At 47.5% G+C, this 21,646-nt stretch overlaps 5 protein-coding genes across 6 annotated transcripts; 1 reads left to right on the plus strand and 4 right to left on the minus strand.

The window, feature by feature from the left end:
- Positions 1–5,280: 5,280 nt before the first annotated feature.
- LOC115562076 (uncharacterized) lies at positions 5,281–5,976 on the minus strand. The gene is made up of 2 exons (XM_030382825.2): positions 5,836–5,976; positions 5,281–5,769 (listed from the first exon to the last, which is right to left on the minus strand). Exons 1-2 carry the CDS (start codon positions 5,974–5,976, stop codon positions 5,548–5,550), a joined length of 363 nt encoding a protein of 120 aa, XP_030238685.2. The 3' UTR covers positions 5,281–5,547.
- A 7-nt stretch (positions 5,977–5,983) lies between these two features.
- Positions 5,984–18,669, minus strand: LOC108659613 (intermembrane lipid transfer protein VPS13B). Of its 2 annotated transcripts, none has more exons than XM_018112611.3 (15): positions 17,163–18,669; positions 15,713–17,078; positions 14,930–15,645; positions 14,672–14,873; positions 13,900–14,528; positions 13,381–13,841; positions 11,987–13,321; positions 11,767–11,923; positions 11,479–11,703; positions 10,351–11,405; positions 9,927–10,292; positions 9,104–9,868; positions 8,555–9,042; positions 6,539–8,481; positions 5,984–6,472 (listed from the first exon to the last, which is right to left on the minus strand). In XM_018112611.3, exons 1-15 carry the CDS (start codon positions 18,441–18,443, stop codon positions 6,251–6,253), a joined length of 11,211 nt encoding a protein of 3,736 aa, XP_017968100.1. In that variant the 5' UTR covers positions 18,444–18,669; the 3' UTR covers positions 5,984–6,250. The 2 variants fall into 2 exon arrangements, with proteins under 2 accessions (XP_017968100.1, XP_089121781.1); XM_089265655.1 differs by lacking the exon at positions 17,163–18,669 and having other exon boundaries at positions 15,713–16,729; positions 16,788–16,923.
- A 147-nt stretch (positions 18,670–18,816) lies between these two features.
- eIF2Balpha (eukaryotic translation initiation factor 2B subunit alpha) lies at positions 18,817–20,210 on the plus strand. Its single transcript, XM_089265656.1, has 5 exons — positions 18,817–18,973; positions 19,032–19,133; positions 19,194–19,564; positions 19,621–19,887; positions 19,953–20,210. Exons 1-5 carry the CDS (start codon positions 18,940–18,942, stop codon positions 20,097–20,099), a joined length of 921 nt encoding a protein of 306 aa, XP_089121782.1. The 5' UTR covers positions 18,817–18,939; the 3' UTR covers positions 20,100–20,210.
- On the minus strand, positions 20,127–20,869 carry LOC108659619 (uncharacterized). The gene is made up of 2 exons (XM_018112619.3): positions 20,585–20,869; positions 20,127–20,517 (listed from the first exon to the last, which is right to left on the minus strand). Exons 1-2 carry the CDS (start codon positions 20,732–20,734, stop codon positions 20,275–20,277), a joined length of 393 nt encoding a protein of 130 aa, XP_017968108.1. The 5' UTR covers positions 20,735–20,869; the 3' UTR covers positions 20,127–20,274.
- On the minus strand, positions 20,228–21,423 carry LOC108659618 (uncharacterized). The gene is made up of 3 exons (XM_018112618.3): positions 21,098–21,423; positions 20,585–21,037; positions 20,228–20,517 (listed from the first exon to the last, which is right to left on the minus strand). Exons 1-2 carry the CDS (start codon positions 21,333–21,335, stop codon positions 20,751–20,753), a joined length of 525 nt encoding a protein of 174 aa, XP_017968107.1. The 5' UTR covers positions 21,336–21,423; the 3' UTR covers positions 20,228–20,517; positions 20,585–20,750.
- Positions 21,424–21,646: the final 223 nt, after the last annotated feature.

Here is a 21,646-nt window from a genome sequence, read left to right on the forward strand (position 1 = left end):
GTGAATTGTGAATAAAGCATCTTACTCAAAAGCCTCAAGTCTCCATATATTGCATTAACTATTTATACAATAAGGAGATATACACACACACCTACACACACACACACACACACACACTGTTAGCATAGGACGCAACAGATTGATGAAATCTCCACCGATTAGCTGAGCGGAGCGTCGCAGCTTTGGGCCAAATTTCTCTGTCAAAAGATGAGAAAAAATTCATATGTAAATATAAATAATTCGTTTGCCTAGCGGCCAAAACAACGTTTTGCCAATGCTGCAAAGATGTCTGTAACATACTTAAGGCATACGCATCCTATACACCCTTACACACACACACACACTCAGATGCTAGATAGTCACCTTGAAGCTGTACTTATGCACGCTTGAAAGGGTATGATAGAAGAGAGAGAGAGAGAGAGAGAGAGAGAGAGAGAGAGAGTATATTGGTTGAGCTACACTCGCCACTCGCTTATATCGAGTATAGTTAGAGATCATTGAGTTAACGTATGCTATACCAGGGGGCGTGGCAAAACGAACTTGGCTGCAGCTCAAGGTTTGTGAGGGTTTTGGCTGTTGAGCATGTTTCCGCTATAATTCTATTTACTATATAGTACTTGGCATATATTATATTATTTTAATCGTAGCTTTACATAAGAATAATACTTAGATATAACGATGTTTCTTTGTTAGACTGTCTTATACAGAGCTCAATTTATATATTACAAATTTCTAGAATTTCAAACTTTTGTTGTATACCTTAAACCCATGATCCTGTGAAGTAACTATATTCCTTATTATAAATAAGATGATATTATTATGCTATTCCAATTCGATATCCGAATTGATATGGTGCAATAGAATATGGACAAACCCTTAAGTCATATATAGAAGGGCTTAAGGTAAAAAATATTTTAAATTTTAGCTTATCTCTGCTGGATGAGCGCGTATTCGACAGTCGTTGCTGCTCAGCCTTCGAGTTATTGTTGTTGCGCTATAAATTTTTGATAAGTAACAAATTTTGAATAAATTGCATTCGCTCTTATTTACTTTATCTGTGAGTGTGCGCATGTATATGTGTGTGTGTGGGAGTGTATGTGTGCGTGTGTGTCAAAGTAATTGAGCATCTGAGCTCGCCTCCTGCGCCTCCTGCGCCATGGCCAACGCGAACGAAATCGCTTGAGGCTTGCGCCACTAATATTTGCATAGATGTGCGCACACAATATATGTCTCTTATGAATATCCAAGCACACACACACATACAGTTATACTCACATGTGTGTGTGTGCTATAGAAATGTGTATAATACAACTCGTATGCCAAAATATTTATTTATGTAGCAAAAATCATGCACTTACGCTGAGCGAAACGAATTTGTCGATTTCTCATGTCCTTCAGGCGCTGACGCTCCATCAGCCTCCCGCTGCTCCCTCTAGCTCCTTTAAGGCATGGAACACACATATCGAACATCTATCGAGCCAGCGCCAGCTGTCACAACAATTTATTAATCATGCATTAATCGCTTGCAGCTAATTACAAACCTGAAACGTTGCCCCACAAAATGCATAATAAATTTTGTAATTTTGTGATTTTGCAATCTCTGCTTTAAGCGAATTATAAATTGCAGATAGAAGTGCATTAGCCTAGGCCTCCTTCCTATATAAATTCATTTTAATTGACTTACCCAAGCAGTTGGTTGTCAAAGCAAAAGCCAGGCAGAGCCTTGACAGCAAACAGCATTTGGCTTCGAGCTCGTTCACGGCATAATAAATCCAAGAAATTAAGTTTTCCTCTTCATTTGGTTAGTAGAAAGCATTTAAGTAAAATAATTAAAGTGTATAAATGAATTGTGAAAATATACATATATAGGAAATATTTTATTTATTTATTATTGACTTGAACGTCGATGGATGAAGTTGGAGCTGGGATCAACTTTCGTATTTGCTTAGCTTTCTCGTGGGCAGACGTAGACGCACTCATTTGTTACACTTGTACCCACAGAGACAGGATTCTTCTCCTTGAAGAGGCTTCGTCGGAAACGACCCACCCATCTGTAAAGTCGTAAAATCCGCCGCGAATTGCGACCAATAGCTGGGCAACAATGCACTTTATTTTCCTTAGAGTCAATTTGACTGTCCTCTGTATGTCTTATCTCTCCATGATAGTCTCTTGCATAGGGAAATTTCAATAAAATTAGTTAGCCTCTCAATGATTACATTAATCAATCAGCCCAAGCATAATCTGTTTCATTTAGGGACAGAGCTACAATGAACGATGCAAAGACATTGCCAGCTCCATGTCAACTCACAATGCCCCAAGACTTTGGCAGATGCGAGCCCAATGAATCCCATTATACGCCTTGCCCCTATCTCTCTTTCGCTTTCTCTCTGTTTTTATAAATCAGCCCCTAAGAAGCTGTTTGTGAGTGAGTCTCAAAGGAAAATCAATTCTGTAGTTTTGCATATGCTATAACACATTATCTGTACTTTAAAACAAATATAAATAAAATGTGTTTGCCAAATCGAACTTTTGGCCTCTTGCATGAGTAACAATTCGAGTGCGGGAAGCTGCATATAATATATATAAGTATATAAAAATATTGATAAATTTCAATAATTCTTAAATCGCTGTCGTTGCCTTAACATCTGCAACCCCCACACACACACACACACTCACAAACAGACTCCTTTGCAAACTCAAAGGCCAAACGTCTGTGGCTGACACGATTCGTTGCCTACTTTTAAGCGCAGCACAAGTGCAAGAGCACACACACACATACGCACACGCACACACACACACAGGAGAGCGCTGAAGCGGAACCGGAAGACAAAGGCAAACCAAAAGTTTTTGGTGCGAATGGCTGAAAAGTGCGCAGCGCTCTTTTAAAAAAAACACACACACACACACAATTGATGGTCATATCTAATGTGTGCTCATAAGCACATGTGTGTGAATGTGTGTGTATGTGTGCAAGTGTGAGCCTGTGTGTGTGTGTCTTTATGCAAATACATTAAATAGGCCAACTTTTGTTAAGTTTGTAATATGAATGATGTAAGCCGCATGTATGCCCCAAACACACACACATACAAACAAACACAACCACACACACACACACACGCACACACTCGTACACAGAGTGGTGCAAAGTGGTTTTTGGGTTTGGCTGGCGCAGCTATAATTGAATCGTCCGGTTATGCAGCCGCGCAGCTTTGCACATTGCAGCGCAGCGCTGAACCCAACCGCCGGGCAAATTATATTTTAAGCGAGCAAAAATACGAAGCAATTTGCTGTGGGTGGATGCCGAGGATACGGGTGGCTACGGGTGGTTACGGGTGCCGGCTGCGGCTGTGGGTTGTGCCAAGCACATTTTACAAATTTGCTGCTATTGCTGCTGTTGTTGTTGTTGTTGTTGTTGTTGTGCTCTTGGCTCTGTTTAATGTGCTAAATAAGTTCGTCTTGCCTTGCATCGACACGTCGCGTCCTCCGCATTTCTTGGCCTCACTGATTGCAGGTATTCCTGCTGCCGGACGGCAAATAGTTTTATTGCTGTTCTTAGCTAAAATAAGAAATCGAATTTCATTAAATTGAATTTCTGCGCCATTGGCATGCACGTTCAGTGTCCGACCCACGAGCTGAACAGGACTCGTGTTTGCAGCACGTGAGCGGAAATTCCAAAACAACATCATAAAATATCCAATACAGCTCTATTCATACAGGTAAGCGGCTGCCAGATATGCTATGGATCAAGCTAGAGAGCCCTAAATGCCTCAAGTTCTTTGATTGATGGACATAAATTGTGCATGCAACACAGATCAATGTAACGCACTCCGTCCGCCTGTCCGGCAGACTGTCCGTCGGCCTATACATATATGAGTGCGTAGATATAGAGAACGTACACGTGCATTAGGAGCTGGACTTAAAAATAGAGAGAATAAATAAACAGACTCAAAAGTTGGCTGTTAAGCTCTTTCATTAAGCATATCACTTTATTGCCAACGGAGTGTAAATACATATACATATATATACATATGTGTGTCATCGCCCCATTGAGTATTAAAATTTGGTTGCATTAAAATATATGCAGTTGGCAGAAGACCCCAGAAAAAATATATATTCATAGCCAAAACGACGAGAAATACCAGGCGAACATAAGTGATTAGTAGGGTGCAAAATACTAGTTAACAGTAGAGTATCAGAGCACTGTTAACATAGGTAACAGAATAATGTTACCTAACAGCATATTAACAGAACTATGTTAACTAACAGAATTATGTAAACTAACAGAATCCTGTTAACTTAACAGCAAGTTAAAATAATTCTGTTAATTTAACAGCAGAGCAACAGAATTATGTTAACTTAACAGCAGATTAACAGAGATCTGTTAACTTAACAGCGGGTTAACAGAATTATGTTAACTTAACAGGATTCTGTTAACTGACTGTTAACCCATATTTGTCAACCTGCTACACACTTCTGTTCGCCTGGTACTTCTGAGACTAGCCGTTCAAATTTTGACCCAGCGCGTTGCAACGGCCACAACAACCGCCCCGTACGCTATGCAACGATATTTTGAATATTGACCGTTGATTTTTAAACATTAACTGCCAGCAAAGAAGCCCTGTTAAATGAAAACACAGCTTGATTGATTATTGAAAAACATTGTTTATTGATTTTTATGTATTAAATCTACATTATTTACATAATTTACATGTTACACTTAATACTATAAAATATTTTTGGCTTATATGACTATATTTCTGCTAAATTATATAGAATCTAAACTCTAGACTGATGTTTTTGGACACTGTTGAGTGAAGATCAGCTATACTCTGAAAGTATAAGAGAGAAAGGCAGATATAGATGAATGCTTTCGAGCTGGGATATGTTCGTACTTACTTTATAATGACTCATGATGTCTATCTCTGTTTATCAGACCCAAGCTTTCTTTTGTTTTACGCCTTCATCTCTTAAAGAATGCGATCCAGAATAATGATGTTATTGGATATTCTTGGCTGAGAAAGCATTATAATCTGAAAGCAAAAGTGAATTAGAATTAGAATACAATGAACTGCTAGAGGATTGGCCTCGGTGTGGGTTCGCACTTACCTTGTGTTGACTCATGATGAATACTGATGTCTGCTCCAACTCTGCTTTTCAAATCTGATCAAAGGAAGACTATCCCATAGGAGAAGGTGACGTGACATGACATGCTTGCAGCTCTATACGAATATACATACATTACTAATACAAAATTCTAAAGGAAATCGCAACATGAAAATGTTTACAATACATTTATAAATTTATTTGATAGCTTTTAATTTTCTTTTACAAAAATACAACCAATTTGGAAGATTGCATTAAATTTAGTCGTGTCTTCATTTGGTTTTTGGTATAAAATACTCGTGGAACGACGAGTTCCACAACAATACAAGACCTTGGAATGAATATATACATATATATACATGGGCGTATAAAATATAGTTATATACATATATATGTATGTATATGTCGATAGGAATACATTCTGTACACGGGAAGCTCGTTGGCTCACTGTGTCTGGCCGATGACCTTTAGATAGTGTATTAGGTGCTGGCCAATGTTTGGCTTGATGTAGAAGATGCACTGCGTCTGGCGGCGCAGTTGGTCGTCGCGCGCCTGGTCCTGGTCGTGCAGCTGCAGCAGATCGCTCAACGAATCATTGCACATAGGTCCATGGACACGCGAGGCATTCAGGAAGCTAATGATGCGTTCATTGGTGAACTTCATTTGCTGCGCGAATGAAACGGAAAAAGTCATGAGAAAAAATAATTGGATTAGGTTAGTGTTGGTACTTACGCCTTCCATGTCATCCGACTGCTCCGGCTTTAGACTCAGGTACAGCTTGGACGAATCCTCGCGGTCGGCCAGCACCTCCAGCTTGAGCACAGATGAAATGAACTTCAGGTCATCGCACTTGAGCTCCATTAATCGCAACATGAAAATGTTTACAATACATTTATAAATTTATTTGATAGCTTTTAATTTTCTTTTACAAAAATACAACCAATTTGGAAGATTGCATTAAATTTAGTCGTGTCTTCATTTGGTTTTTGGTATAAAATACTCGTGGAACGACGAGTTCCACAACAATACAAGACCTTGGAATGAATATATACATATATATACATGGGCGTATAAAATATAGTTATATACATATATATGTATGTATATGTCGATAGGAATACATTCTGTACACGGGAAGCTCGTTGGCTCACTGTGTCTGGCCGATGACCTTTAGATAGTGTATTAGGTGCTGGCCAATGTTTGGCTTGATGTAGAAGATGCACTGCGTCTGGCGGCGCAGTTGGTCGTCGCGCGCCTGGTCCTGGTCGTGCAGCTGCAGCAGATCGCTCAACGAATCATTGCACATAGGTCCATGGACACGCGAGGCATTCAGGAAGCTAATGATGCGTTCATTGGTGAACTTCATTTGCTGCGCGAATGAAACGGAAAAAGTCATGAGAAAAAATAATTGGATTAGGTTAGTGTTGGTACTTACGCCTTCCATGTCATCCGACTGCTCCGGCTTTAGACTCAGGTACAGCTTGGACGAATCCTCGCGGTCGGCCAGCACCTCCAGCTTGAGCACAGATGAAATGAACTTCAGGTCATCGCACTTGAGCTCCATTATTACCAGCACCGTGGAGGTCAAGTAGAGCAAGGCCGGATGCAGTTGACCATTGAGCAGGAGCGTGATCTCATGGAAGAACAACAGCTGATCGCTGCTCAGCTTCTCGTGCAGAAAACGCCAGATGCGATACGAACTGTTGTGCAGCGCCACGTTGCTCGTCACGCTCGGCTCCACCTGCAGCGGCATGGCATTGAAGCCCACTGTGTGCAGGACGCCCTGGCCGGTTAGGGCCAACATCTCGGCAGCCCCGCTGATCGGTTTGGTCAGGGCGCCGACAATGCCTTTGGTTAGACCCGTTAGCACGCCCACAGAGCTACGCGCCTCCAATGTGTGATGGGCCAAGCCACCGACAGCGCCTAGCAGGCTGATGCCCAGCCCGGTCAAGCCCTGAGTCAGGCCATCGGCAAAGCCCTGGGGACGTGCGCGCCGTCTCGCCTCAGTCAGCTCAATGTGCTCCGAGTCCAGCGTGAGCCTATCCAGATTGCGAGCCACCGAGCCGGCCAGCTTGGTCACCGAGTTGACCGTGCCTGCGGTGACATTGCGCAGCAGCGAGGCCGAGCCCTGGGTAATGCCCACCACGAAGCCCCACGGGCCGCGGAACAGGCCTTGCACGGGCATCGAAATGAAGTCGCGCAGACCCGTGGTGAAGGAGCGCGCCAGTCCGCTGGGACTGCCCAAGATCTCCAGCGAGCCCACCACCCATCCAGCCCCGAAAATGGCTCCGCTCAGGTAGTGCAGCCCCAGGGACTGGCCGAAGCGCAAGGGCACGGTGAGAATCTGCTGCCGCTCGTAGCGGGAGAAGGAGAGTGGCGAATGGTCCAGGGCGATGTAGAGACGCGACGATGTGTGCACCGAGAGCAGCAGACTGAGCGGCTCCACGACGAAGCTGTGCAGCCGCAGCGGCTCGGCAATGCACAAAGCCTGCCCAACCACTTGCTCGGGCAACCACGTCTGGCCCGCCTCCAGCTGCAGGCGTTTGCACTCCGGGTGTGGCGTATGGATGCAGTTGGAGGGCGCGCACTCGACCAGCGTGTCCAGCAGCTGGTTGAGATAGGCATCCTCGATGTAGACGCGCAGTGGCTGCAGCTTGCAGCACACAGCCTGCAGCTGCAGCTCGTCCTGGTAGAGGACAAAGGACAGCTCCGAAATGGGCTCGCCCAGCGTCTGGCTCCTGTAGAGCTCGTCCAGATCGTACACCTGGGGCAGGCAGCTGTCGCGCTTGTACAGTTTCTGAGCGCACAGCAGCACAGGGAAGTCGTATTTGCCATTGGAGTAGAGCTGGTTGTCCACCTGCAAGTTGGGCAGCTGCAGGTGAAGCTCGCGCCGCTCGTCGTTGTCGTCGTAGGCGAACATCATGTCGTCGGCATACATGTTGCAGACTTCAGTCTTGAGGGAGTCGCGCTGTCGGTCGTTCGTGTGCAGGCTGAAGACGAAGCTCTTGATGAACAGGCGGAATGAGATCTGAAGATTCGTTTCGCACTCCTCGCTCAGGTGGATGCAATCAACATTTTTGAGCTCCAGTTCCTGTTGGGTCCTCAATGGCAGCATCGAGTCCGACTCCTGCTGCTTCACGCTCTGCGGCAATACGGTCTGCGCGGCGTCCGGCTCTTTCAGGCGCGAGCGCAAGTCCTTGACGGAGAACTCCAGCTGCTGCGCTATATAGTAGATGTTGAAGCGTATCGCTCGATGCTTATCACAGATCACAACTTTGATATCGCCGTGGTTCGGCACGTGTATGAACTTCTTCCAGGACTTGTCCGTGCGAATGGGCTTCGACCAGCTGATCTTCTGCTTGCCACAGGCAACCATATCTACAAGAGAAGAGAGAGAGAGAGGGAGTTACTCAGCAAGACTTGAGCGTGTGTGGGTGACTCAGATGGTTACCAGTGTAGAGAGCCAGGGAAAGATTGCACATGGTGAACTCCACATCGGGAAAGTTGGCATACATTTGCGGCGGGGTATAATAGCACTTGCTGTACGGCTCTATCAGCTGATTCCACTCGAAGTGCTTGCCCGTGAACTCCGGCGAGGTGCAGGTCACGTTGCTGTTGCCCGAGGCGCTGGTCTGAGCCACAATGAACCTCACATTCGTGTTGTTGTTGATGATTATCGCCGGCGACGAGTCCCTGAACACATTCAAGTAGTAAACATTGTCCTTTTCGATGAGGGTGCTCATCAGTGGTATCGAGTCGCTGCCATCTTGTATGTTGAAGCAGCGGCGCGTGAAGGGCATTGTCAGCGGAATGGGAATGGATATCTTCTCCCCCCCTTCAACAGAGAAGCAGACGAAATACACAAAGGCCGTATCACAGGTGTGCTTCGATTTGTGCGCATTGAGATCGTGGAATTTCTCAATGGTAGCTCCAATATTGCTGCGAAGAAGAAGAAGAATGAGTATTCAGATAAGATGACAAACGAGAGTTCTCCACTTACGAATGTGGCATCTCCTGCACGGGCTTGAGTCTTTGGCTGATGGAGTTAAACTCCAACGAACTTATCTCATCACGGCCCGAGGTCTCCTTGTGATCCATGGTCAGTGGCAGAGCAGTCAGCGTGATGTCCGTGCAGTTGGCTATCACGTACTTGGATCGCAGCTTGAACACGCGCCGTGCGTCATCGAGTCTGAAGTCGAGCAGCAAACGCAGCACCTCGTCGTTGCGCACCAGGACTATGTCCACGTAGGAGTTGGCGCGCAGAAGCACATGGCGGCCCGATCCACTGGGTCGCTCAGAGCTCGCCTGACCGTGTTGCTCCACGCAAATGGCCATCGAGGAGACCCAATTGGAGCCGAAGGGCGCGTCGATGGTGAAGTGACCGCTCAGCACAGGCAGCATTTCCAAGCAGCCTGCGCGGACCTTGTGCCGCACTCCAGCCGAGACCAGGCAGATGCTGACATCCAGATTCGTGTCATTGATGAACATGGCCCAGGGAGCTACCTCGAGGCCCAGCGTGCAGGAGAACTCGCGCGTTGCCTGAGCACGATACTGAACATCCAGCATGCTGAGCAATTCGTAGGGCCGCTGCACGCGCAGCTCCTCGGCATCGTTCAATGGCCACTTGGCCCTGACGCTCTTATCCAGCCGATCCAGAGTGCGCTCAATGGTCCAGTCCGCTGGGTTGTAATGGAAGAACTTGTGCCAGTCCATCGACTTCAGCATGAAGGTATATTCACTTTTCGAATTGGACCCCAGAGCAGAACTAAAACAGATTAGAGAAGCATTAGGAAGTTAAAGGGATGGTGAAATGCTACACCTACGGAAATTCAAATTTCACACAGTGCTCCGTGGAGTGGGTTGTGGCCGTGTTCAGGGGCAGACGACCGCCCTCGCCGGCAATAGTGAGCTTTTCCTGCGTGCTGCTCTCTGTGGCCTGCAGCTCACAGCTGAGCAAATTGCAGATCTCGAATATGGGCCAGATGCTGACGAGAATGCGTTGCGGCTTGAAGTCGTCAGCCTCAACTCCAGAGGCAAGCTCAATGTCCTCTCTTAGGATGCGCACCCACAAGCTGACGAACTGCTGCGACGTCTGGGTGGGCACCTTAACCAGCCAGGGCAGACTATTGTTCGGCTTGAGCGGGATATCACCAGTGCGTCCCTTGGCGTTCAGCGAACTTAGCTTGAGCCTAGAAGAAAAGAAAACCATTAGACGCATTGCTTTCTTCTGTATGCCCATTGCCATACCTCATGTTGACCTGTTCGTTGCGCTGCACCTGCTGGTAGAAGGATATGCGACCATTGGGCACTAGCAGATGCGCCAGAGCACTCGCTGCCTGCTCATCCAGCTGCTTGCCCTCAGTGCGGAACTCAGTGAGCAGCTCGAAAGGCACCATGCTGACCAGTTCAATCTGCCCCTTGACCAGGATGTAGACCTGGGTGGCCGACAGCTTGCTCAGCTTTACGGTGATGCAGTACTGCCCGACGCGCAAGTGATGCACACGATGCTCGTCCTCGAACTTGAGGGCAATCGCCAGCGATTCGCTGCTGTCCAGCGAGTGCGTTTCCAGGTCTTCAATGTAGAACGTCAGCTCCTGGCTCTGGGCATCGTTGCAGAAGTAATAGGGACGCAGCTCCTGCGGCACCACAGTGATGCGCTCGTTGGTGCCCGTCTGGCCGAAGACGAAGTGCGTTTGCATGCGATTCACGATGACGCACCTGGGCATCAGGGTGTGCACCGGGTCGTGCTGCTGCTGCTGCTGCTGCAGTAGCTCTGTCCAGTGCTGCTTGGAGCAGAGCAGCGTGTGGATCACACAGGGGCCACAATTGAAGCGCAGCTTGTCCAGCAACAGGTTGGCCTGAAGCAAGCGCTTTGTCGCATTGAAGCGCAAATAGCTCTGAAAGCTCATCGGCTCCATGATGTCCATCATGTTGAGCGACCCATAGTCTAGGCACTTGATTCTGCCTCGGAAGTTCAGCTCGGCGCTGTAGTTGTTGCGCGTGTAGATCGCCGAGTGCAGCTGCAGATCATCGACGTTGATGCTGAGAAACGTCTGCGTGATGTTTGTGGTGCGTCGCAGGAAGTATTTCTGCAGCGGAGCGGGCAGCACACTCGATGCATCCGGCTGGTTGAGGAAGTTCAGCTCCACATACTGACAGCTGAGCAGGAGCTGCAGCTTCGGCACCAGCTCTGCCTGAAAGATGGTATCGATGCGCATGCAGCCAACCAGGACCTTCGGATGCAATATGAAATCGTTGTCCGCATTGCCCTTATGATCCTGCAGGACGTGGCTGCTGTCGATCTGTGAGGAGAAAGTTGATTGTCATTAGCATTGAAAACGTTTAAAGGGGCTGATGGATGCCAGAGCTGCGTACCGATTGCAGGTCGTCATCCTCCTCCGGCACAAAGCAGGTGCCATCCACAGAGATCAGCGATTGCATGATCACCACGCGCCAAATGGTGGCGGTTATATTCCGATCCGGTGGCACCAGCTGCTTGGTGTCGATCTCCGAGAGCTCAAAGTCGCAGTAGTGCAAAAAGGTCTCGTGGGTCTCGCTAAAGTACTCCATGCGGCACTTGATATGAATGGGATTCTCGATCTACACAGACGAACCAGGCAATTAGTTTGGTTAGAGAAAGCACAGATTTGGCGCAGAACTTACGGGCATGGGCACTGGGTAGATATGTAGGCGGCTCATCTGGCGCGGCTGAGGGTAGCGCCAGCAAATGATGCCGTAGTTCTTCTTGATTATCTGCACCTGGTAGGGCATGGGCAGCACGGTGTCTGTGGTCAGGTCGACAAACTGGAAGGCGCCAGCGCTGTAAGAATAAATAATAAATTAAATAATGCAAATATTTAGAGTCGTTTAGGGGATAACAAACCGCAGATCATCCTGATAGAACTCCATCTTTGTTTTCGGCGTCGTCTTCGAGCGCACGATCTGATCCACGGATGGCGTATACCTTAAGAGCTCGCCGGGAGCCACTTTACGCGGCTCGCCCAGCACCGGACGATTGAGCAGAAACTGCTGCCATTGCTCACTGATGTATTGCCTGATGTTGTCGAGTCCAGCTTGGGCTTGGCGCAGGTGCAAGATGTTCTCAATGCTCGCATCCACATGCAGGACATTCAGCTTGAGCGTGACGCTGCTCAGCAGCTGGTCGCACCACGTCTCGCTGAGCAGATCGGCCGAGAGTCGCATTAGCAGCGGATGCAGCAATATCTTGTCGCCCGCCTGCACATAGACACAGCCCAGGGTTGACTTGACCGAAGCCTTCTGTGGCCGCGCGCTGAACTTGATGTGAGCATTGAGGTCCAGCCAGACGGCGCTGCAGTTGTAGCTCTGCTCATCGTCATAGAACTTGACCGTGATGCGATCGCAGGCCAAGTGCAGGCGATCCGCATTGAAGCACTGCAGCTTCAGCTGCCGCAATGGTGTCGTATGCACCACAGGCCGCTCGCTGCGCTGTGGAAAATAGGGCGTGGCACTGAGCATTGAGTAGATGCGAATCAAATCGCTGGACAACATTTTGATGCTGCTCTCGCACAGACTCAGCTCCATCGGCTTTCGCAGCTCAACATCCAGCTCCAGCTGCTCAAAGCGGTCCAATTGCGTGCGCACTGTCAGCAGGGGCGGCGGTATTCCCGAGCTGTCCAGCGTCCCGGGCTGTGTGTCGAAGACCGGCACACAGAACGTTTCATTAACAGTTGCTTTGCCCTCTGCATTCTCCTTGGCCAGATGAATGTTGAAATTGAAAATTGAGGCCTGGGTGATGCCCCCACGGTGCGTCTGCGCAGCCATAAAACTGGGCTGCGACACGGTGACCAATAGGAGCGGCCTCAGGGCGAGCTTTTCCTGCTCCTCCAGCACATCGTAGATCCGCAGCTCAAACTTGCCAGCCACGAAAGAAACGCTGCGTGGATAGATTAGCCTATGGCTGGACAGTTTCTGTGATTCCGTCTGCTGAATCTGCTGAGCACCCCGCGCCGCAGCCCCGTACTTGGCCACATTAATGCCCGAGTCGCTCTGGCAGGAGCCCAGCGCGGTGGCACTGCCGCTCTTGGCATCCACGAATTTATCCCGTAGCTGCGTTTGCAGCCACTGTCGACTGCTCTGCTGTGGAGCCTGTAATCCTGTGCCATCTCTGCCAGAGCCGGTGATATCTGTTGAATCCTTAGCGGCCGGGCAAACATTCAGGCAAGGCTGCTCCACGATGCTAGAAATGAGAATCTATTAGTAAATGCCAGGAATGCCCTGCACCCACTTGGAACTTACCTGCGCCAACGTTGAACTCGATTCAATATCCCAGAAATCATATGAATCTGATGCGTATTCAGTGTGGCCACAAAGTCCGTCACACAATTGAACTCGACACTCTCGCCGCAGACCAGGAAGCGTTCGTAGCTGATGGCTGGCGCATAGACAATGATGAAGTCAAAGTCCTTGAATATGTCCATCTGCTCAAGCTCTGTGGATTGCGACTGCTTGTTCCACTCCAAGGCCGGATTGCTGTGCTTATTGGAGAGCAACTTTTCCAGGCGGAACTTTTGGGTCTGCAGCCAATTGCCAGAGGACAAGGAAATCTTGCGCACACTCAACTCGTACTGACGATCCTCGACCAAACCACCGGGCGTGCCAAGCATGTTCAGCTCAGCTGCTTTGTTGTAGATGTCCTGGCGGATGGGTTGACGCACTAAGGGGTTCTCCACACTTGGAGTCAAGTTAATGTTCTCGATCTGCAAAGGTCACAGATTAGCTATTAAATTATTCTGAATAATTTGCTCATTTAGTTACCCGTAGCAGCAACACGCTGCAGCACCTTTTATCCGTCTCCACCGGCACATAGATGTAGATGCCCTTGCTATTCAGATGCACGATGGGCAACTCGTGCACAGTTCGCAGGCAATCTTTCCGCGCCTGATTTGGCCTCGCAGCCACCTCAGCAGGCTGGGCGTTGCAGAGCATGTCAATGAGCTCGCATTGGGATAACAGGAATTCGGTAATACGATCCACATGCAATATCATCTCGATCGGCTGCACCTCGATCAGCAGCTCCGAGATCGTGCGACGTTTGCTGTGTATATTGCGCGCCCCGATCTTCGAGTACAGATCCTGCAGGTTGACCGTTGTAACCACTATACTGATCAGTGGCAAATTCGTGCTATCTCCCAGCACTTTGATGTGGAAATCATCCATGAGTCTCCAGTCGTCCGGATCTATTGCTTCGTAGTAGTTGAGGCTCACGTTCTCCAGTTTGGTGGTGATCTTTGTGAAATCCTCATGTCTGTCCACATTCAGCAACAGATCCTCTAGGCTGAGCAACAGTTTTCGTTGCCTTTGGCCACTGCAGCTCTCCACTTCCAAGGATATACGTGGTATAGTCCACTGACAGAAGAAGGTCAAGATGCCCTTGGTCTTGAGATCTATGCAAAATAAAATAGAAAATAAATTGTAAGCAGGGTTGAACTGTGAGAGTGCCCGACTATATTCCCGATAAAGACTAGTGTCCTAACTAACTCCCTTATATATGTTTGCTTGAAAGTCTTAAGCCTTAGCCATAGCTCACCAGGAGTCTCAACCATTGGCTCCACATTAGCTTTCAACTCCAGGAACTCCTTCAGGACGCTATAATTCTGTGCGCTGCCCGTGTAAATTTCCAAATTGCATTTGCGTTCAGCTTCATTGCTAGGGGATGGACGGGCTGTGAATGTGCTCAGCGAATTACCGACTGCATTCACAATTGTAAAGTGTTCACTCAAGAGCTTCAACTATAAATTGAAATGGATTAAGTATCGGATCGATGGAAGGGTTTTTAAAGACCTACGTGACGTGCGAAGATATTTATGGGTGACATATCCATATGGACGTTGACTGAATATGTGATGGGCCACTGCTGATCCTCTGGGTCGGGCTCTACATGCCTCAGCTTCGCTGGATTCGACAATTTGTGAGACAAGGCCAAGGCGATTGTTGTGCGCACAGGTTCCACAATCATATCCACTGTATCGGGCGGCAGATGATAGGCGACGGAGAAGTCATTGGCCTCCATTACCAAATTGCACAGCTCCACCTCGTTGTTCACGTTGATCACGGTTCGTATGCTGCCGCGCACCACCTCGTCGCCGTTGCTGGACTTGATCCGCAGGCGCGATAATTGAATGGAAGTGTATTCCACTTGTAAGTCCTTGCTGTTCCTGCGCAGCATCACATCACACACATCGATTCTCGCTTTGCTCAGTTCGAACACCACAACCATTTTATTCAGCCGGCTTATCAAATCAATCACGCCCATAGAGTCCATGCTGGAGGTTGACTCCATTTTCGGCATCAATTTAGCTGGTTCTATGTACGTGACGGGCTTGTCGTCGCGTTCGGAGCTCGCGTGTATTGTCTCCGCCGGATTCGAGATCTTACGGCTGTTCGAGCGACTAGTCCGACGCAAATTCACCTCACTCTGTACCAGCTTGGGCACTGAAGTCATCGATGCGTAGGAGGGAAACCGCTCTGACTGACTAAAACTATCAAAGTCGGCATCCAGATCTATGGAATATAAGACGTCAATGAGTTTAGGCTACGATTCATTGGTTCCCACGCAATAAATACCCACCATTTTCGATGCACTGCTCGGGATTAGCGAAAGAGTTGAGGAACTGAAGCAAATATATATCTAGGGTTAGGCGAAAGCTATCGATCCAAATGCATATGGCAGTCGCTGGCGACACTTTGCTGGTGGAGCTCGATGCCTGCTGCGGGAACTGAAGCTGCAGCTCCAGCCATTTGTTATTGCTGCCCTTATTGGTCGAGATGATCACGTTGCGAATGTTCATCATTGTGTGATACACGTCGGTGTTCAGGTTACGCAGCGAGAACAGCATCGCCAGGTGCGTCTTATATTTGAGATAGTTGAGCTGCACCTTGGTGATCAACGTTTGAAGCTTGATCACATCGGCGGACGCATTCGCCTCGGCCACCATCTTCGCCAGGCCGCCCAGCTGAGCTCCATTGTAGTCGAGTATCAGTGGCACGATTGTGTTCATCATGACAAGCTCACGCTTGGAGAACTCCACGTTGATCAGCTCCGTTTGTACATCAGCCTGCTGCATGGGAGCCGAATTGAATCTCTCATCGTTGGGCAGGAGCAGGCTCTTGAATTGCAGCTGCATGCTGGGTATATTCATCAGCTTCGCATGCCCCATTGCCGGCGTGGTATTCTGGGCCATCAACGTCAGATTTTTCACATTGAATTTGAAGTTGGTGTAACAGGAATCGATCAGCTCGCGCGGCTTCTCCTGCAGCTGCGTGATCAGCTGCACAAGACGTTTGGGATTCGCGGGAGCCGTAATGGAGCCCTCAGCCAAGGACATGTTCAGCTGTAAATAGGGCAGTAGGGACTGGTTGATAGTGGTGGATAAGCGATGTTGATTGGATGTCGTAGAGCTCTCGGCACTCTGCTGCCTGGGAAAGAGCTTCACAGTCATGTCACGCAGCTCGATCCTATAGTTGCAGGTGGGCATAAAGCCGATTAGATACTCCAAATCGGCATAGGTCATATACTGGCTATTGGCCGCCTCCCGTTGCTCGTCTCTCACCGGGCTGCTGCTGCTGATTTCTCTGATTGGGGATTCTGCAGTATACCCTGTATAATCGTAAGGACGCAACAAATCACTAATTACATTTTTAACCTGCACAAACGACTGCGAAAAGTGGAATGTGATGCCAGCTGACAGCACTCGATACTTCATGCGCAAGCCCAGGTCTCTCAGTGGCGCCTCCGGCGTCTTTTGATTCTTCGCTGGCTTCGGGGCGCGACACTCGACAACATCGAACGCGAGCACCGGACTCCGGAAGAGCATATACTCGTCGGTGTGGCGTGCGAAATAGTCGTCATGGTTGTGGCCACACCAGACGCGATCCGCGAACTTGTACTGATCATCAAAGAGACTCTTGTCCACAAATGCCCGTGCGTTCTTGTGCTAAGTGTGGAGAAGACATTAAGCATTTCAGGTCAGGTGATCAGCAGTATAAACTATACGCGCTTAGTTATATTCCAAACTAACCTCCTTGGTGCTGACCAGATTGCGGTCGATTGGATCATCACTGCGATAGATACCCAACGGTTCCATGCAAATGCTGGACAGTCCCGCCCTCACGTTGGTCCAGTCGTTCTCCTTCAGCTGCGATCGCTCATAGTAAATGCCTCCCAGGCTGAGGCGCACGATTGGCGTATAGCGAATGCGCTTCAGGCCGCCCATGGCCTGATCGTTGATTAGCTCAGAGTTCTTGAGCTGGAAATTGAACTCCTCGGCATAGACACCTATGTCGAGGGCATGTCCAATCAGCTCCTCGGAGTTCGCGTTATTTCCATCAAAGCTGGGCAACAGATTCCAAGCACGCCAGAACATGGAGCCAGTCGCCTCACTTGTAGGAGCGGCGCCTGCGGTAGCGCCACTTGTCGATGCCACCGGCTGCTCTAAATTGAAAATGTTCTCCTCCTGTGCAGGCTCACTGGGCTTCAGTTCCAACAGTAACTTAACCAGTTTCATGACCATGGGCAGCTGCAGTGACGACACATTGATGTCCAGGGACTTGGTGAAGACACCAATGCGCTTGGTGCTCGACGTGCTGACCGTGTTGGCATTATGCTTCAACAGCACACGCAGCTCCAGGGTGCAACGGTAGAGTATGGGCTCTTGGCACACCTCAATACGTCCAGCCGTATTCCGCTTGTCGAGGCAAATAGTCAAATCAGAGACTTGAAGTAGCTTCCGCAAATACACATTCACCGGATGGACATCCACCATGGCTGGTTGCCAATGCTCGTCCGCAGCGCTGAAGTTCAAGTACTGCACGTTCATGGATACGACGATGTCGTCGTCCACATACTTCAATATGATGTTGTGACATTGCAGATTGATGTTGTTAATGATCTTGTTGACAACGCCTGATGGAGTGGGTGTCCCAGCTTGCTGCTGAGGCTCATCGCCTTCAACTGAGTTGCGTTTCCGACGCTGCTCCTCAAGCAGTGACGCACGTCTCTGCTTGCTCTCCTCATTCGGCAGTTTGGCAACGAATTCAATTGTGTTTATCTCAATGCGCACCGGCTCAGACGTCAGTTTTGTCCAGGGCACCTGAATGGAGAGTTCGTGTATGTGGCCGGATACGAGTTCAATGGGTAGATTCAGCTCTTCTTCGAGGACATCGAGTCGCAGATCTAAGTTATGGAATGATGCCTCGCCCTCCCATAGCGATACCTGTGCATCTTCATCGCGAATGTTTTTAACATATTTCGCCACGTAGTTAAGCAAAATTGGTGTTATATAGGACTCTAGTTTAAACATTATCGCGTCGTTCAACAGCGATAATTACACGATGATAATGCGCATTAACCAAATCTGCCTAGTCAATTGAACGATTCCGTTTTTAATTTAATGCATATTTCGTTAATTTTGTTATGTTTATAATGCCGAAAAGCAAAATAAAAACAAAATAGCATTTGCTAAAATGCTCAATTGTTTACTTTTGAGCACCGGCGCACAGTGTTGGCGAATACCGTAATCTGCCTGCCTTGCAGCACTGCTTGCACAATGTAGGTTATTCAAATAGAACTGATAAATATCATCTGTATGCTATGCCATTGAATTTGATGTACTTAATGTGCCCTTAAATACATTTCATAGTTATTGCTATCTCTAAATATTGTTTTAGTGTATTCAGTTAATTTCAACAATATCCTTCGCGAATTCGACAGCCTGTCGTTACGTGCAGCGCGTGCCACATCAGCTGTTCGATCACAATTGTTGACAACGCGGAACAGTTAAATATTCACTCTTAAAAATGCCACAAGTTACTAAATCTAACGAGGAATTTGGTGAGCAGCAGTAAACTTGAATTGACTTGATTCATATTAAACTCTTTGTGTTTCCCAGATGTGGTCAAATACTTTCTACAGTTGCTCGAGGATGATAAGGACATGTCCTCAGGCATAGCGGCCATCAAAACGCTGCTCATGATCTTGGAAAAGAAGCAATGTAAGCAAACACAGTCGATAAACAAATATTAAGTGGAATACATTTCTTGCACATTCGCAGTTGGCACCATACATATTTTGCACACCACAATGCGTGAGGCTGTGGCGGCCATGCGCAACACGGACCTGTCCATAGCCGCAATAGTTTCGGCGGGCGAGCTCTTCTGCCGTTTTATAACACTCAGCTTGGACGATAAGCATATGGAGGAGTGTCGGCAGATAATGTTGAATCGAGGCAAGATCTTCTTAACCAAGCTGCAAAACTCACGGCAAGTGATTTCACAGCAGGCTCAGCGTTTCATCAGCGATGGCTGTCGAATCCTCACACACTCCCGATCACGGGTCGTCCTCAAAGCACTGATAGCTGCATCGCAGAACAAAAAGACGTTTCATGTATTTGTGACGCAAGGCGGCATAGGGAACTCAGGGCAAGTACGCATAGGAAGGCGGACTCACATTTATTTAATATCCGATTTTTTTTTAGGGAGGAGATGGTGCAGGATTTGCAGGCAGCTGGCATTGATTGCACACTTATCCTAGACTCAGCAACGGGCTATGTTATGGAATCGGTTGACTTTGTCATGGTTGGCGCTGAGGCGATCGTTGAGAGCGGCGGCATTATCAATCGGATTGGCTCTTATACAATGGGCCTATGTGCGCGCGAAATGAAGAAACCCTTCTATGTGCTCTCTGAAAGTTTCAAGTTCTCTCGGCTGTATCCACTAAATCAGAGAGATTTGCCAAACGAGTACAAGGTGAGATAAGATTAAGAGATTGCTCTGAAGAGCTGTTGTTATGATATTTCTCTATTGGTTTTTAGTACTCCCGCAAGCATTTGAATGACATTTCAAAGGTGCATCCACTGGTCGATTATACGCCGCCTGCCTATATCACGCTGCTCTTCACGGACCTGGGCATTTTGACGCCATCGGCGGTTAGCGACGAATTGATCAAACTGTATATGTAAGGGTTGGCTAATAAAACGACATGTGGCTCTAATATAGATTCAAAATTGTGATTACACCGAAATATATAAATACGTTATAATAATGGCAATATAATACGTATACCAACCTAAGTTATTCAATGTACATGTTACTCTTAAAATTTATATATATATATGTGTATATATATTCGACTTATTAGAAGTGCATATCGCTGGCCGAGTAGGCGTCAAGATCATTCTCAAGTCCATACTCGGAGCCCAATTCATCATAGACATCTACGCTATAGCGAGATGTATCACTACCATCGCCGATCGTATACTCGCTGTTATACTCCTCAAGATCATCCGTATAAACATCGCTTTCCTCTTCCATGGCATGAGCACCGTGTGGCACCTGCTCCTCGAGGCCCTCCTCGGGCTCATCCAAATCACTAGCGTTCTGTGAACGAATATTAATACATTTAGTCAGTTTAACATTAATGTTAGCATTAACATTGCTCTGTTACCACTTGACCAGTTTGTATGTTAATCTCGATCTGCAAACGTATGTCCATGACCAGAAAAGCTGTTGTCACCAGCAGAGGTATGGTTAGGCGACTCTTCCAAGCCAAATCGGTAAGGAACAAAAAGACATTGCCAAACGTAGAGTCCATCATATTGTTTATATATATTTTAGTTCTGTTCTTGCTGCTGCTCGTCCACCTCTTGATGCCCCTCTTCCACCTCAAGCTCGTCGTACTTAATGATCCGCAATGTTTCGCCTACTGTGACCGCTTGAACGGGCAACAGATGACGATGCAGTCGACCGCTTTCGATGGGCGTATCAAAATCGAGCAGCTGCTCAAGTGTTTTCTCCGGCACACCGTTTGACGCTAGAAGCGAGCGCATGCAATCCTCCTTCTTCGCCTGCAGTGAGTCCAACAGTTTGGCTCCCTTTTGCACTTTCTGCAGTTTTCGCTCTGGACATCAACACTTGAAATTAATATAAAATATTTTGAGAAATGTATAGATATACCCACCTAGCAATTGCAAGTAGTTTGCCGAATCTGGCAAGGGCTCAAGTTGTTGTGGGCCTGTAACATTACTCTCCCTTAAGTCTAGATCGATATCCGCCGATGTCCGCCTTTTGGTCTCTTCTTTAATGGTGTTGCTTGTGAAATTGTCCTCAAATGTTTCAATCACTTTGCTGTTTCCGTTTTCTTGTTGTTTAATGCTGTTGCTTGTCACTTGCCAGGGGTCGGCTTGGCAAACTGACATGTTTCACTAACTAAAAACATTAACATCGGCTTTTAAGCAAATCGTTGTTATTATTTTCACTATGAAAGTGTCAGGAGAACATATACATAACCTAGAGATGAGCGCGTGATTGGATTCGTCTCACAAGATTCATTTCCGACTTAAGAATTAATAAAACACCGACGACACATCATATTTGCATTTTAGAGCTCTTCTGGTTGAAATTAAAGTCTTAAAATTATAACTTAGTAACATGAATTTACTTTCTATAGTTTCTTTAGGCGAAAGAATGTATGACAAACATACAATTTTATAACTTAGCAACTTCACCA

The sequence above is a fragment of the Drosophila navojoa genome, chromosome 2 (assembly GCF_054131105.1).
Source record: "Drosophila navojoa isolate 15081-1374.11 chromosome 2, UAZ_NAV_1.0, whole genome shotgun sequence".
Taxonomy (NCBI): domain Eukaryota; kingdom Metazoa; phylum Arthropoda; class Insecta; order Diptera; family Drosophilidae; genus Drosophila; species Drosophila navojoa.